The sequence below is a fragment of the Vidua chalybeata genome, chromosome 5 (assembly GCF_026979565.1).
Source record: "Vidua chalybeata isolate OUT-0048 chromosome 5, bVidCha1 merged haplotype, whole genome shotgun sequence".
Classification (NCBI taxonomy): Eukaryota; Metazoa; Chordata; class Aves; order Passeriformes; family Viduidae; genus Vidua; species Vidua chalybeata.
The window spans coordinates 25,629,196-25,645,853 of NC_071534.1; the positions used below are offsets into that span (position 1 = coordinate 25,629,196).

Consider the following 16,658-nt stretch of genomic DNA (forward strand, 5'->3'; position numbering starts at 1 on the left):
TCTGACTAATGTGGGTTTGGTGAGCCAAATCCTTTGGTTACTTCTGCAGGTGATGTTTCACATAATATATACAAACCAGAGATGTGTGATTAACTGGTTGGAAGAACTGAAAGACTATTTGCTGTGCTTAGGAGGAGTGAAACACAACAGCAATTACAAGATCATCCCATTATATAGGTGTCTTAATACAGTTGGACAATATGTCATTTGTTCATTGTAATTACAGTAGAAACCAAAATGTTAAAGCAGCTGGCACTATAGTGATTTAATAATAATTTTTTAAATGTCCCTTAGTAACTTTGCCTCTAACTAAAAAGGAATCCAGCTGTCACCATAAATTGCACCTACCTGACATGGGGAGATTGTGCGTTCTCTTGTGCTTTTCATCACCTTTTGAAGTGTTGCAGAACACCTGATCGTTATCTTTCCTTTCTCCTGTGATGCGGCTCTACAGCATTAGCAAGAAATCATAGGCACTTCCATTGACCTTTCCCTTTCTTCTTAAAAGCAGATGAGAGTGTGCTCAGTAATACTCATAAAATTCAAATAAAACCAGTGTTAGGGTAAAAAGTTAGTGTATATATTATTAACAATGGTAATTCTTTGTTGCTGTCCCATTTTGATTAAGGTAATAAATTGTCCAGGGAAAACTGCCCACTTAAAAAAATCTTGGATTCCCTATCACAGCAGATTGCTTTAAAGGATTTGCTTTATCCAGATTGCTTTAAAGGATTTGTAGTGGTGTATCTCTATTCCCTTTTCCCAAATTAACATGTTATGGCCTGTTTTGGAGCAGTCCTGTTTCATTCCATTTCTATGTATTCATCCGTGGTAGGCAAACTTAAAAATTATTAAATTTATTTATTGAAGGATTTCTGTAGAACTAGTGATGTAAAACATACCAATAAAGAACAGAATATCCTTAAAGGGTGTTATAACATCTTCCTAAAATGAATTTTATTGCACTTACCACTTGCATTTAAAATGGTACTTTCAGTGTTGCAAGCATTGTAGTTTGCCTGTTCCCTGGGTTTTCTGGATGCCCAATACTTCTTTCTGTAGAACATGAACCTTCATAGATACCAGTGACTATGTTAGTCTAAAAATAAGTTTAGTCATTAAATGAAATAGTTTTATGTGACTTCAAAAACTACAGGATGAAAGTAACTGCTTGTAAGCAAGAATGCATATTCCTTTTTGTTAGAGCAAAGATTCTGTTAATGTTTGGGGTTTCATGTACTTAAAATGAATGGTTTGGTTTTTTAAATCTGTTCTGCTACTCTGCAAATAAAAAATCTGAGGTAAAATTCAGTGATTTTTCTTGTCAGCCTTCTAACTGCTGGTGACAGAAGGTCAAATGTGAAGGGACAAATGAGATATTAAAAAACTAAACCAAATTAAATCAAAGTTGCACCAGTATGCAAGTAAGGAAAAAAAAAAAAAAGAATGATAGTACGAGGGAGATAATGCAAAGCAAAGATGTGAGGGTTTTAAAGTTCCAAATCTTTCCAGGTTGTGCTATGACAACAGTTTTGTAAAGTATTTAAAACAAACAATCTTATTTTAAAATTCAATTGTGAAACTAAGGATTTTCAAAGTAACCAGTTTGACCTGAACAAAAATTAGACTTGGTTCTTTACAGAGATGCCATCAAAATAACGGTATTAAATTCAAGAACTTTGGGAAAACTTGAAAAGCCTTCCATGTTGCAGGTTATTTGCAATTAGTCCTTTGACATGTGGTGGCTTTGAAATACAGTCTGGTGAGGTCTCAGGTTCACGTAACACACGTTCTGTGGCATGGAACAGCCCCTTTCTTTTCATGCCAACCAAGTCCCTTTAGGACAGCACCTGGGTGTAAGTTGCAGTTAGTAACAGACCTGAAAAAGCATGAGAAAGAAAAGAGCACTCCTCTGGGTGATGTGCTACAGGCTAAAAGCAAACCACTGTTCTCAATGCAGGGTTTATTTCATTGTAGTAAACTAATGACTAAGTGATAACTAATGAGCACTAAAGTGATTGGATCTGTACTTAGCATAAAGCCTTCATTCCATACCAACCACATCTCAAACCTTACTCTAGGGCCCAAAAGCTGTATGAACTAATACTTTCCAGACAGATTAGTACTTCACAATATTATTTTTTCAAGTACAACGTTGCCAGGAAACATTTAAACCACAAATACATAAGGTTTTTTTCATTCTTAAGAGAATTGTTTATAGTTGGGAGAAAATTAAGTTGATGAGAGACTTGTGAACAAGTGTGTAACTAGGGTTAATTCATTTTTACCTGGTTATGGTACTGCATCGCTCCAATTATAATACACAACAGACTTTTCATATCCTTCACAAGACATGTATAGGTTTAATAAAAAGCTAGCAAGGATGATCTGCAGCAGATAAATGTATTCCAATCCTCCAGACACAAGCCCTTGATCAGAAATTCCAAAGCCATCTCCCTTGCTGACTGTTTTGTTGGAGTAGCTGTAGATAACAAAGCAGTCAGGGAGGAAGAGGTACCTAAACATAACCAGCAGAACAGGGCAGTGATGTTCTCTGCACCACCACTGCAGCCTGCAGGATGGAGGTTTCCTTAGCTGCAGGAAGTCAGCCATGGCAGTGATGGCAGATTATTCATCGTCTCCCCTCACTTCCATGACCTGGAAAAAAACCCACAAAAGTCACAAGTCTGTTAGAATTTTGAAAACTTTAAGAAAGTCTTTGTCACAGTTGAACCCCCCCCGAGCTCACAGCTCAGCCCTACACAGCCACTCCCCTCCAGTGGGACAGGGAAAAGAACTGGAAAGGCAAAAGTGAGAAAGCCTGTAGGTTCAGATAAAGACAGTTTAACTGGTAAAGCAGAAACTCAAGCAAAGCCAAGCAAGGAATTCATTCACCACTTCCTGTGGGCAGGCAGGTGTTCAGCCATTTCCAGGAAAGCAGGGCTCTACCACATATGTCAGATGGTTTTGTAACTCAAATGTCCCCCTCTCTTCCTTCTTTCCCCATCTTGTATTGCTAAACACATCATCATCATCACCTGGGCTGGGGTATCCCTTAGGTCAGTTGGGATCAGCTGTCCTGGCTTTAACCCCTCCCAAATACAAATCCTTGTGCTCCCCCAGCCCACTCACTGGTGGGGCAGTGTGAGAGGCAGTAAAGGCCTTGACTCTGTGCAAGGCTTGCTTGGCAATAACCAAAATATCCCTGAGTTATCAACACTGTTTTGGTCACAAATCCAAAATACAGCCCCATACCAGTTACTCTGATTAAAATTAACTCTCTCTCAGCCAAACCATTACACCCTCTCATTTCAGTGTAATTCCAATATTTCACTGATGTCAAGAGAAGAAAACACAGAAATTTACTCCCTATGAAAACATAGTGTTTCTTACCTTTAATCTTCAGTAGGCTGCACAAGAGAAGTAGATCAAAGAGAATTTAGGTGGTATCCAATTTGCACAGCAGACAGCAATAGGAAATTTAGCAGAATGATGATGCCCCTTTGTATGTTTTAATTGATTATAACACTCCTTATATAGTGAAGGCATTTTTCCTAATGCAATGATTCAATCAACTACATTTAAAAATTACTGAGAAAAAAGAAGTGTAAATACAACTTACACTCTCAGACAGTATTTACATGAAAACAACACAGTAAATTATTTCCAGGTTGTGAAACTCACCTGTTAAATGTTTTGCCCAGAAGCAGAATAAAGAACTAGGTCATTGGTCTGGACATACTGACTAGACTAAAACTGTGTCAGTAGAAAATGCACTGAAATATTCTGAAGTCCTTTGAGAAGCTTTAAAAAACAATTATTAGTCTAGAAGTATAATGAGATATCCCTACCCTAGTGTTTATCATTATGGCAAAATTATATGACATAACATTTTAATGTATTTTGTAGATCAGAATAGCAATTTTCTGCCAGTAGATTGTGGCCATCTATGGGTATGGAAAAAAAGGTGCTTGGCTTGGTCTTCTATAGTGTTTTTTTTTAAACAGTCTTAGCATTTAAGGTTCAGTTACAGCCTTTTGAGTTGCTTCTGAAACCTTCTTAAGGACAGTACCTGTTCAGTTGTACTTAACCCTCCTTTTTGTAACAGAGGCTAGTAAAACCTGCATTCACAGCTGGCTAAAAACAGTGAAAACCAACAATTCTTGCTAAAAAAGTTGTGTGAAACCTACAAATCAATCATATTTTTTAGTTATTCTAAGGGATGAGACTTCTCCAAGTTGTGTATTCTTTTCAAATAAAAATAGCAGGACAAAGCCAGACATTTTATTTTAAAGTAGCTACTACTGTAGAGATTATTGTGATTCAGACTAAAGCCTAAAAATGTTCACTTTTTTTTAAAAAAAAAAATCTATTACATAACCTATGGTCAAGGAATTGCATACTTAAGTATTCTATTTCATCTTACCTGCACAATTCTGGCTGTACCTGTGTACTCTTTTAGCTAGGCATGTAAAAATCCATCTTATACAAGATACAGCTCAGAAACAAAAATGTTTACCTCAGATTTAATTAAACTGCCACTTATTGTGTAGTGGGTGTTCTAGAAATAAACCTCTTTGTTGGCTAAAGTCAAAACTAGCATGTTTAAAAATACAAAATACAGGCTTAGTGTACAATAGTTAAGGCTTGACATTTTAGTAGTGGTAAAAACCAGGTTTCCCAAAGCTTGTCCTATGTCAACTTCTCTCAAAATTTGCTAAAGGAATTAAACCCATACTTAGAATATGATCACCCTCAAAATCTATATGAAAAAGAAAGCTGAGCTTGGAACAAAATCAAGACCTTTATGCCAGTAACTTCGTAAAGTCATACCAGACTTTTTTTGGCATCTGCAGGATAGCAAGGGCAAACTGAAGCTGGAAGCTCTGAAACTACTCAGCTAGAAAGAGCAGCTTTATACCAGGTCTGAGGTTTGTTCAGTTTAGGTTCTTACTTTTATTTAAATAAGCAGATAGCTCAGTTGCTTTCACTCTGCATAGTTCTGCTTCAGCCTTAGATATACCAGTCAGGCTTGTGCACTGGCTAATTTAGTTCACTCAGATCAAGTGCTTTCTGCTATTAAAACAATTTATTGAAGCTTTTGAAAGGAGAGAGAGACAGTGACCTACCTTCTTACTAGTTCATATTACCATTTTAAACATTGAAACTACTTATAGTATTTGACATTGCAGCTTAGACAAGGACCTACATCATGGCTGTTCAGTTCTCAAGCCACAGGAATGCTGAAGGCTGGTCAAAAAGCCCAAGAGCTTTAAGAAAGGGACTTCAGAAATGCTTCCTAGCATTTGTATTCAGGTTTGATGTAAATTGCAAGCACCAGGCTTCAACTACAAATACCAAGTTAGTTCCTCAGCAGTTCTCTGAAATGAGGAAATAACCTGTATTAAAATCTGATTCAAGTCTCATGCAGGGGGGAAGCCATACACATTTATGCTTCGTAAAGTTGAATTTTAACATTAAAATATATTGCAGCTGAATAACAGTGTAAGCCAGCCCCTTGAGTGACTGTTGGTAGGTTTACAAATTTCAACTACTTCACTACTGAAGGACAGGTGCTATGACCATGCTAGATTTTGACAGGGTATATATTTAAAAAATGTAGTTCTAATGAAGTATGTAGCATTGCACTTGTGATTTCTTGACCTTTCAGGTAATTTCCTTGACCTTTAGAAAGAAAAAAGGTGGCTAAATCTTGAATTCCTTTTGATTAAGGTAACACTCTTGAGAATGGCATTAAGCAGGAACTAAAACAATCCCAGTTAAATACAAATTACCCTAAAGTATTGAAACTTGGAGACCAGCTCTATGTAATATTCATGTACACCCCACATCAGGAAAAATGTCAGTGATATGTCTTAAAATTAAAACCACGGGCAAGATTAATACTAAAATGCATATTAACTTGTTTTATTGAGGCACAACAAGGCATTGTGAATAGCCCATACTTGAGGCAATCAATAGTGTAGTAAGCTGGACATTAATACAGTTTAGGGTAAGTGCAAACAATATACATTCACAGCTTTATTAGCAAGGCTACATCACAACTGATAAAGTGCCAAATTAGTGCTGATTCAGTACCCCAACTCCATGATTTCACCTTGCAAAACAGGACCACCATTTCCCACTAATACTGGAACCACATATCCTCTATAAAGTCAGTAATAAGTGCAAAGCTAGTCCCACCCCCCTCACCAAGGTGTTTGGAGCAGCTCTTTTGTAAACATTGCACTGGATTTTAGTCCTGATAAAGGAGGTATCCCGAAAAGGTGGAGTATTTCCAGCTGCTTCCATAGATGGCTCCCCGATGCAGCCGTAGCCAGATCTGATCTCCCTGGAACAGCTGCAGGACTGCATGGTTACTGGCTGTTTCATGGTCAGGAGCCCCATCATTCGCATACGCTGACACAAGGACCTCTTCATTCTTCATGAGATTCACATACAGGGGGACATTCACAGCCAGTTTCAGCATGTGGAAGATGAAGACATAGGTACCATTCACTGGACAGTTGAACCTACCAAGCTGGATATCAAAAGTTTCTCCAAGGTTGTTCAGCAACAGGTCAAACACAATGGGCTGGTCTAGAGTTCCAGGGGCCAGGTTGGATGTTCGAGCGGCCGAGAAGGCGACCCTCATCTGCTGCGGCAGCGGGTAGACGTGCACCGGGAGTATAGTGGCAGCCTGGCTGGTCACTGGCATATCCACAGGGGTGATGCTGCGGGAGTCTCCCTGCCCAGAGTCCCCACTGTTAAAGGTCTCATTGTCTCGTTCTGGGCTGCTCACCTGAGAGGAGTCACTCCACCCTGCTGTTAAAAAACATTAGCAGTGGTGAGTGTTATAACAGAAGGATACCCTTAAACCTGTGAGCATAATCTTAAGCAGCAAGTTTACAGGCTTTGCAGCAGATTGATCTTTGAGCCACAGCAGATTGTCAAAGGACTCCAGTGAAAACACAACTTTGAAGCTGGCTTACATTCATCACACTTGCATTGAGCAGGATGAGACATAACTGAACTACGAACAATTACTTCTTATACTTCCAAGTAGGAGAGGGCAGCAGGTTGTAATTGTTTTACCTTTAGTATGTCATATGTCAACTTAAAAAGCATATGCTAACTTTTGAGAAGAAATAAAATGTAATTGCTGAAAACACTGACAAAGTTAGAACCAAGTTACCTTCAAGATCTCAATTTTCACTTCATGTTACTCAACACGGTTGTTCTAGAGTTGCATTTCTTGTATACCTTGTCAACTTATGATGCTAGAATATTTTAAGTCTGACAAACTAGTGTTGCTTTTAAGTCTTCTGCACCTCACTCCCCAAAATAAAGCTGTTAATCTTCCCAAATATCCAAGTTAAAAGGGTCTAGAATGAAAACCTTATTAGATCTGAGAAATTTAGAGCAGTCACAGTCAAGCTGCAAACCATTTATTTCCACTGGAAAACAACACCTTAAGACAGACATTAAAATAAGTGAAGTTGCTGTGAGATCCTAATGCTAATGAGTACTTCCATCAGCTGTTAATTTTGTTATTTGCTGAAGTATATTCTATTCCTCAAGTTAGAATGACCTGTTTTATCCTAAAACAGCTTCTACAATATGCCATAATTTCCCTTTAGTCTCTAAAATTGTGATCTACAGCTACTCTTCATCTCACTTCTCACCTGTAGCACTGGAAGTCCATCTTTTTCCAGCACATACAGTAGAAACAATTCATCTTGTTTCCAACTCTTCAAAGCACATGCTATTCATGCTTGGACACAACTAGCCTTATTTATTTCTTTAGGTTTTATACTCCACTATGGAAATACAAAGTAAACCTGTATTACCAAATACATCTTCATAGAAAAAATAATTTTACAAAGTCTCTGTGATCTGATAGCCGACCCAGAATAAGGGGAGACTACACAAATAAGGGGAGAAACCCAGTGCTTCTTCCCTGAACACAGGGAATTGGTCTGTGTGTTTTCCTAGTCAGGTTATTTGTGAAGTTCAATAAGGTACCATTGTGTCAAAACTTTGACATGAAGACTCCAGATAGAATAGTGAATTTAAATCCTCTGCTGTGCAATGCTGTGGAAGAACAGCACTCAAGCCTCCAGCTAAGCTTGGTTAATTTACACCAAGATCAATCTGTTAGGTGAGGGATCATATTCTGCTTCTCGCACTGTTCCCAATAACACCCCAGCTGCAATGCCTAAGCACATACTGGACCACTGGGGACCTGCTTTTGGCCTTACCTCTTGAATTTGCTCGAGGACCACTGCTTATCCCACCTCGTTTATAGCACTGCTGGTAATTAACATCCTGAAAGAGAAGTGTTAGGAAGATTGCTATACGCAAATCTGAACTCAACGGAGGCCAATACACTTTTTCACAATGAATTCCGCCTCTAAAATACAGGGACAGAGTTCAGAAACAAGATGCAGAGAAAGAGCTTTACTTATGGAAAATTTACTTTGATAATAGCTTATATGAAATTCAAGATCTACTTTGATGCCTGTTGTATCAAGTTAGCTTCTGAACTATGGACTCAGTTGATGTTACGGAGCAATACCCTTAAATCTCAAGTCTGTTCTAAGTCCATGAGCCTGCATAGAAGACATTGACAGACCCACCTCACACCAGGAACCTTTGCCTTCTTAAGTTTGTTTTCTATTATTTTTGGAGTTTTGGCCTAGCCACATTCTCAGCCAGTCCATTTAGGAGTTCATTATTTTTCATTACAGAGGCATTTTAGTGAGCCATCTTTTTAAAAATAGACCAGACTCATACAATACGTTATTTATCATCTGTTTGCATTTCATAGGTTGCTTCCAGACTAAAATCAACCTGCCATAGAGATGTTACCTGTCTGAACTGACTTATTGCAGCTGTTGTCTACCATTCCACAAAAGGATTTGTATGTGAAACAAAACTAACCTCCAGCTTGTAAGCAATAGTTCACCTCTTAAAATAATGAAAAACTGTTAGAAGAAATGTTAGCTCCTGTACAGCAGAAGGCTACTTGAAATAAAGTCAATACTTACCCTCTGAGAATATGGCATTCCAGCATAATCTCTACCAGGAAACTGTAGCTGGCCATAGTTGCCATTAGTTAATGAAGGTGAACCTCTGTAAGCATCAAAACCTGTTCAAATAAAGACGATTATTCAGTATCATTCATTGTTTGATTTACAGTACAAGTCCAGAATTTAACTACAGCTTTTTTTTTTGCAATTATGTACAGTAATTTATGCAGTAACAGACCTATTTTTAAATTTGGAATTGAATAGGAACCTTGTTACTCCTATAACAAATGCATTTCAGTAGCTACTCATAACTAACACTGTGGCTATATCAAAATTGTGTATTTAAAAATATTAACATCATGCCCTATCTTTTCCCTGTGATACTAATGGAATGTCACAGAACAGCTGAAAAGCTTGCTAAATCCAGAAATCGGATTAAGAAACACTTTCTTTTCTGTTACATACACTGAGCTATTACTGGTATACATTTTGGGGCTACTATAATATTTTGCCTCTTTAGCTATTAACTTAAGCTATTATTTAACTAGTAAAGCAGAGCTACAAGTAATTTCATACCAGACACCATCAAACCCTGGACTGCTGTTAAGTCAGAACTATGAAACTCATCATCTGGTACATGTTCCTACAAGGTACTGAGCAGGCTCAGCCCAACAACTGAAGCACAGACTAAGTGCCCTTCACTTCAAAGGGGAATAGGCCACAACCTGCAGCTGGTAGCTACCAACAACCTTTAGTAACTGCTTAAAGTCTGCTGAAACTCCCTATAGTACTTCAGCTAGCAGCCAAAGAATAACTGCTCTGTAGAGACCAAATAAGGCTCCTGTTAAAACTCTTCAGTTTATTAGTCTAGAAAGGCTCTTCATTACTGGGAGCCTCTCCCCCAACCTGGTTTCTGCTGGTAATATTAAAGTGAGCAGTCCTAAGCAAAAAATACCTTATTTTGCACACACATAGTAAATGGTATGTGAAGAGGAAGATGCCTGCCCAGTTTGTCAGCAAGATGCCAAGAGAAAGAATTAAGTGGGTAAGAAGTTCAGAACAGCAAATGAAATTGCCAACAGAAAAGTCCATATGAGTAATCTAATAACCTATTAGTGAAAGCTTCTGTCTTCATATTTAGGCAAGCTATGAAATTGCTCTGCCATTTGGCCTGACATCTCAAGTACAGGGACCACAAATAAAAGTTAGAATGAATTTCCTTAAATTCTACAACAGAGGGCCCCATTCTCTGCACATTGCCCTTAAAGTCTTGTTTTTGAGACATTTCACATAAAGAGCATGAATTTAATACTGTGTTGTGTTAAATCACATTCTACTGGCAGGACATTAGATGTTCTTTAGGATGACAGTAAATACAGACATACCTTTGTACCCACCAGGGGAGCGATACGAATTAGCCAATGACCTTCCACCTCTAGCAGACCCTCTGACAGACCCACGACTGTTGAGGTAAGGCTGAGGGGGTCTGGGAATAACATTAGCCTGTCCTGGATAAAAGGCAAGGCTACCATTGCTAACAGGAACAGCTCCATCAGGTTGATAGTTCGCTGCTTAAAACAGAAGGTAGAGATAAGTCAAAGCTTTTTATAACTACAGTGAGTTACCACACACAGCAGCAAGGGTAGTATTAGGACATTCAGAGACCAATTAAGCTGCTCTGAATAGACTGTTCTTCTGTCCCTTCATTACTTCATTTAAGTGATTGGATCCTTCCCTTTGTTTTGTAAAGTGTAGTGCTTGTTAAAATCTACTGTAGACAGCAAAGGCTCTCAGTGCAAGCCCCTAATGCATTCAACAAGAGTCAGCTCCACAGGTGAGAACAAGCTTGCCAGCAGCATGAAAATAATCTAGGTTAAAATCAAGTAACCTTTGATTAAGAATTTGCACTGATAAACTAGGTCACCTCAGTATTGACATCCCTTGAAACAGCAAGACAAACTCCATAATACCTAGATAGCAATAAGATAACTATGGAAAGCAGATATTTGGGTTCAGTCTCTTCAACAGACATTCCTACCACATACTAGGCCATTCAACTCCAAGTAAAATGTATTCAAGAATGCTTTTCACTCACAAGGGTGAGTAGTTAGCTTTAAACACAAACCTTACGACCACAAATGTACTTCCACAAGGCCATGCTTTATTTCAATCCAAAAAGCTTAAAATGGATCCAGAACAGCATAAACCCCTATGTGAAGTGTGTGGAGAGCCATTGCACAAGGTTATTAAAAAAATTATGATTTTCTACAAAAAAATCCAGAAGGCTTATCACCTGTAGTGTAAGTGATGAGAAGGAACATTGAACATGCTTTCCTGACTGCTGCACTTACACTGTTCTGAGTTCTTAATGTCTCATTGACTTCACACACTATCAGTCTCTTTCTAGTCTAAGACCTGTGGAAATCACTCTGGCAGAAAAACAGCAGTTGTAAATGACCTTGAGCCATTTTATTTGATGGCCTTAGGAATACAGGTCCCTAGTTGTCACTTTCTTTCATCCTAAAATTTTAAGACATTTAGGGGCCAGTTTCATGTCAAATTTAGTGTCAGCTATACAAATCCACCTCTTACACTACCTGAACACCAAGTAAATCAGGTTTGTGTTGAATGCAACAGCTCAAGACCACTTACTAACTCAGTATTTATCAGGTCAGATTGAAAACTTATCCCAGCTTTCTTACTCAGCATTCAGCAACTCCCAGCACTGACAGCACTATTACCAGAGACCAAATTAATGGTTCCAAATAAGAGTATTTCATCATTGCTACTATTCCGAGCAAATCGTTGTTTGACTGGCAAGTATCACCACATACTTGAATGTCTCACCTACTGGAAAATTCAGACATGGAAGTGACAACAGTCTGCTCATCTAAAGAAACAAGTTTGAACCAGACTTTCATCCTGCTAGCAGTTTTGAAATTAAGTTTACATACCATCAACTACATTAGAGTTGACATATGCCTAATATTAGACATTTCTGTAGCACCTGTTAAGAATTTCACTGGGGTAGGTATTCACAGCACATGATAGGGGATTTAAATACTATTATAAACTGAACATATTGAAAGACTACTTGAAATACAGATACAAGTGCAGTTCTCACCTGAAGACATAGATTCTTGTGAAAGAGAGGTTTGTTCTGCAACGTGAGAAGATTGCAACTGGCATTGAGGAGGAGTCTGTGTACTTGCTGTGGAGAAACTCTGGTTATATCCCGCTGAATATGAAGAATCCTCTTTAATTTCCTGGTCTTTACGTGGAGGCAGTGGTGCATTCACTTTAAATACCTACAACATATTTGCAAACAAGTGCTTAACACTACCAGCTAACATCTCTGCCTAACACCACCACCCTGCTACGCTGTGGTTTGAATCCATATGCTTTTTAGTGTGTTTCTAGAACACCAGCTGTTTATTAGAAATAACCAAAAACATCATACATCAACCCATAATTTTCCCTCTCAGTAAACTTACAGAACACGCTCCTGTTTATGGAGCTACTACCCAAGGAACAGCTATTGTACTCTGTCAGCAGAACAATTACCATACAACAAGGTATTTTCCTTCAGTGGGAAATCCACTGTGAAATCTACTGACTACCTGTCCTACAGCTCAAGCTGAAGCTGCGACAGCCTATTCTGAGATGAGATATTCACATTTGGGAAGAATCTGGGTCCTTCTGCATGTCTTGGAACCTGATGTAACACTGCTATCCACTCAAACACCATATTAGACATCATTTGCCCCTTCAGTAAATGGAGCTTCATTTTTCCTACTCTTTTTACATTCCCCAAGAGTAAACAATTAACCTAAGTCTTGTCATTTAAATGTTATAGTATGGGCAGTACAATGATGAGCAGATATTACTGCTAGTTAAATCTTATAATCCAGACTTCAGTCACTCCAGTGACTGTATTACTTTATAGCCAATGACACAATTGCCAGAAATAATGCTGTCAAAAGTGACAGCAAGCATCAACATCAAATAGGCAAAGTCTGTTTTGATTAAAAGGATCTAAATTTCACATAAAGAGCTGTCAGCTGTACTGGTACTGAGTCTACAGGTGTATCTAACAAGACTATAAACTCTCTGAAGAAACTTGGGCAAAAGCCACAGCTAGATGATGCAAGAAACAGCTTCACAGCTTGACACTTCTTGCCATTTGCAGATGCCCTTATAATTAAAAAAAAAAAAAAAAAAAACAACACAAAAATAATACTTTTTCCGGGGTCAAGAAACCCAGTATTGCCTCTAAGAGGCAGTAGAAATGTCTTGTGATACTGAAGTGTTGAGCATAAATTTTGAACCACTGTAAAGTAAAACTAACTGGTTTGTTTTATTTTTAATTTTTGATCACTTCATCTGGTAAATAAAGTGATCCAAAGCTATCCTTTTCCTACAGGGAATTTGAGAAGGCAGGGCAGTCAGGCTGTGAACACCCACACCCTGAAGAATTTGTAGCAAATGGTCTGGTTTTTCCTGCAGTGAGGGTTACAGGTGGAATTCGAATCAAGGACTAGGGCTACAGGTCAAGCCTGCCTTTAAGCTTCCATAAGCACAATAGCAGCAATAGGATGTTTGAGGACTTGTAATCAGATACTTCCATTACTGTCACTCTGATACCAGTATTTGGCAGGGAATCATCCTGCCTATCTGCTCAAGTCCAATGGCTGTGCTTTCCGGGCAGCAATGAGAATCTAAGTAATGTAGGGAAGAAAACCCTGCACTGCAAAGCTCAAGATTTCGACCACTACAAGAAGAATGAACATCCTTGTGACTTAGTGACAGATGTTTGCTAGGTTTCCCCAAAAACCCCAAGAGCAATCTCAGACATTTAACATCTGTGAAAACATGGTAATAGTTCAAGTGAACTTTCAGTGGTATTGTTATGACCAAAGCACTCTGAACATGGACAAGCAAGTTCATCCATCACCAGAATGACGCGAGACCAGAACTCCATATTTATACCATGACAGATGCTTATCTTATAAATTGGGTCCCCAAAAGACTCTGAATTCCCTAATCACAGCATGCTGCCACCACTCCACTTTCAGGAAAAATCACCCCCTAACCACTTAGCATAATTTAAACATATCTAGCTTAGAAAAAAAAACACTTCCCCACCACAAATTGCCTTATTTGTAATATGTATCACAATTCTGTGCCTCTGAGGGAAGTTTGACTTGAACCTCTCCTACAAATACAGAGAACCAAGTAGAAAAAGGCAATGTAGTGATTTTACTACAGACCATACCAGGATGTCACAGAAGTTGTAGTTGTTAACTCCTGTGATTTGAAAAGCTATTAGATATCTTCCTCCACCAGTTCCTACCACATATGTATGAATACCACAAGACAGATTGTCCAGCAAGTTGTGAAGTACACTGGTACTTCTGTTAAAATGGAGAATGCCTTTGGAGACTCTAAAGCTTGCTTTTGAGAAAAACATTAAATCAGTATTTCTATCATCTTCTGAAGAATGTACCAGAGGAGTAAATAATGTTGCCTTGCCTGTACATAATGAAATTGAGACCCTTCATCTGAACCTCTCTAAGCCTGCACTGCAGATTACCCGGAAGTAGCAATGTTTGATACTATTTTTTCAGGCCATACATCATTACTGATGGCCTATATTTGCAGTGAACATCTCAGACTGTGTGGTATATTTCCTAGACATGTACACTGACTACTTGTTAACAACATAGGATAATGAGCAATGCCAGTTTTCCAAAAACACATTTTCCATGATTCTAGTGGACTGAACTTTACCCCACTGAAGCAAACAAGACAAACTCAGGCTTCTGAAAGCATTTTGTCCTAATATCTGTATTCAGGATTCCCTTTCTCCAATGAAGTCTGTTGTAGTTGAAATCTTTTCCCAAGAACAGTGTAAGTACCTTTTACACATTGATAGGGCACCTCTATTAATATGTTGATTTCAGGCCTGACTTTTCCCTCTTAGTTCCTTGAGGCTATTAAGATATCCTAGTATTAGTTTTTTGGCACTATACAGAGCAAAACCAGGATCTTTTTTCTTAGATCTGTTTGAAGTTCTGAAGAAATCAGAACCAGAGGACTAATCTAGGTTTTACTGTTAAAACAAAATGACCTATCAAGTTCAGTACTATTTCAAGAGGAGCCAGCTCCTCAGTGTTAGTCCCAAGTTACTCACATTTTGTCAGTTCCTTGTGTGTTGCATACTTACAGTCTGCATAGCCTGAAAGGGAGCTGCTGTTATTGTGACAGAGCTGCTGCTTGCTGGAGGAGACTGAAAGCTTTGTGCTGGTGGCACTGAGGGCATGGGGGAGCTTGAAGTGGGCAATGGCGACTGTGGCTCACTTGGGAGGGGAATAGTTGCCTGGGGGAAGAACAAATGTAATGAAAGGTCACTTGATAATTATCAGGCAGTAACAGAAGCAGTTAATTTGTTCTAAAGCCTAGACTGACAGAAGTCAGCAGTTTCTACAGGATGACATTTGGACATAGTAGAGCTACAAAATAGCTTTTGCTTACAATTTCAAAGCTTGCTGTGCATCCTCAGCAAACAGTACTTCTATTGCACTCTCTGCTGATTAAGTGAAATGTGCCTAAGAGCTACTATACATACCATTCTTTGGAATAACATCACAATAGAGACATTAGGTATTTTTCCCTACCACTAAGGACATGCAGAATGCTTTGTTTCCTTTAGTAAAAGAAGATTCTTTGGCTGATATTAAAAATTACTTCTCTTTTCTGGAAGAACTTGGGAAATTTAGGGGGTCTGATTTTTTTCCCCTTTCCAACTTAATTATGTTTTAGATTAGAAACAATGCTGAGTTGTCCAGACAAAGTATTAACCAGCATTAGGCCTCAGCTGAGCAGATGGCAAAATGAAGTCTTGACTTAGAATACCAATATTTACACAAAACAGGAGTCAAAAGGGACATGTCAAGACCCTTACCATTTCAGCACCTTAAGTATTTACCTTACTTGTGATAGCTCACCTGGGCAATTTCAATCTTTTTAGGTATCAGTGGCTCAGAAATACGTGAACTTGTCTGATACAGATGCTGGGAAGTATATTTCTCATTCTCTTGAGAAAGTGATATTGATGCCTAGAAGAAGCCATAACGCACCTGCTATTATGAGTAGTACTATAGTGCTCTGATAAAGCTATGAAACACCAGTGCTGAAGTTGAAACAAATGGATTTTGAAAGACTAGGACAAGCATTAGTTCCAAAGCCAAAGTATTAAATAAATAGTCATTTTAACCAAAGCTTCAAGTAATTAGCTTTAGAGATTCAGATTTAGATTACTCTTCTTACACAGCTGGTTGCACAACTAGCCCTGAAAAGTCAGATCATTTTAAGAACAGTAGATTGCTTCAAGCACTTACAGTGAAGTCTGCAACATACATCTGTCCCACTGAATTAAATGGAAAGATACTGGTAAGCTCTGTTGAACAAGGCTTTTCAAAGCCTGCGTGTTCTATAGTTAGCTCACACTTGTAATGCAACGTTTAGGAGTTGCTTAATACTTAAGTACAGAGCCTAGGGCTAAAGACTACCAGTCCTGTGCTCACCATGTACACATCATAGTGCCTCAGACAGCACTGGTGTACT

At 38.5% G+C, this 16,658-nt stretch overlaps 1 protein-coding gene across 5 annotated transcripts in view; it reads right to left on the reverse strand.

Moving 5' to 3' along the window:
- Positions 1–5,900: 5,900 nt before the first annotated feature.
- Positions 5,901–16,658, reverse strand: part of CAPRIN2 (caprin family member 2) — a 33,028-nt gene continuing 22,270 nt past the window's right edge. For 2 of the 5 annotated variants that reach the window (XM_053943769.1, XM_053943766.1), the window contains 7 exons: positions 16,040–16,150; positions 15,259–15,411; positions 12,157–12,340; positions 10,418–10,603; positions 9,051–9,151; positions 8,262–8,328; positions 5,901–6,825 (listed from right to left, as the gene is read on the reverse strand). In XM_053943769.1, the coding sequence (XP_053799744.1) occupies positions 6,257–6,825; positions 8,262–8,328; positions 9,051–9,151; positions 10,418–10,603; positions 12,157–12,340; positions 15,259–15,411; positions 16,040–16,150 (1,371 nt within the window). In that variant the 3' untranslated portion in view covers positions 5,901–6,256. Of the gene's footprint in view, positions 6,826–7,685; positions 7,821–8,261; positions 8,329–9,050; positions 9,152–10,417; positions 10,604–12,156; positions 12,341–15,258; positions 15,412–16,039; positions 16,151–16,658 lie in introns of all 5 variants that reach the window. The other 3 variants (XR_008431140.1, XM_053943767.1, XM_053943768.1) reach the window with 3 other exon arrangements.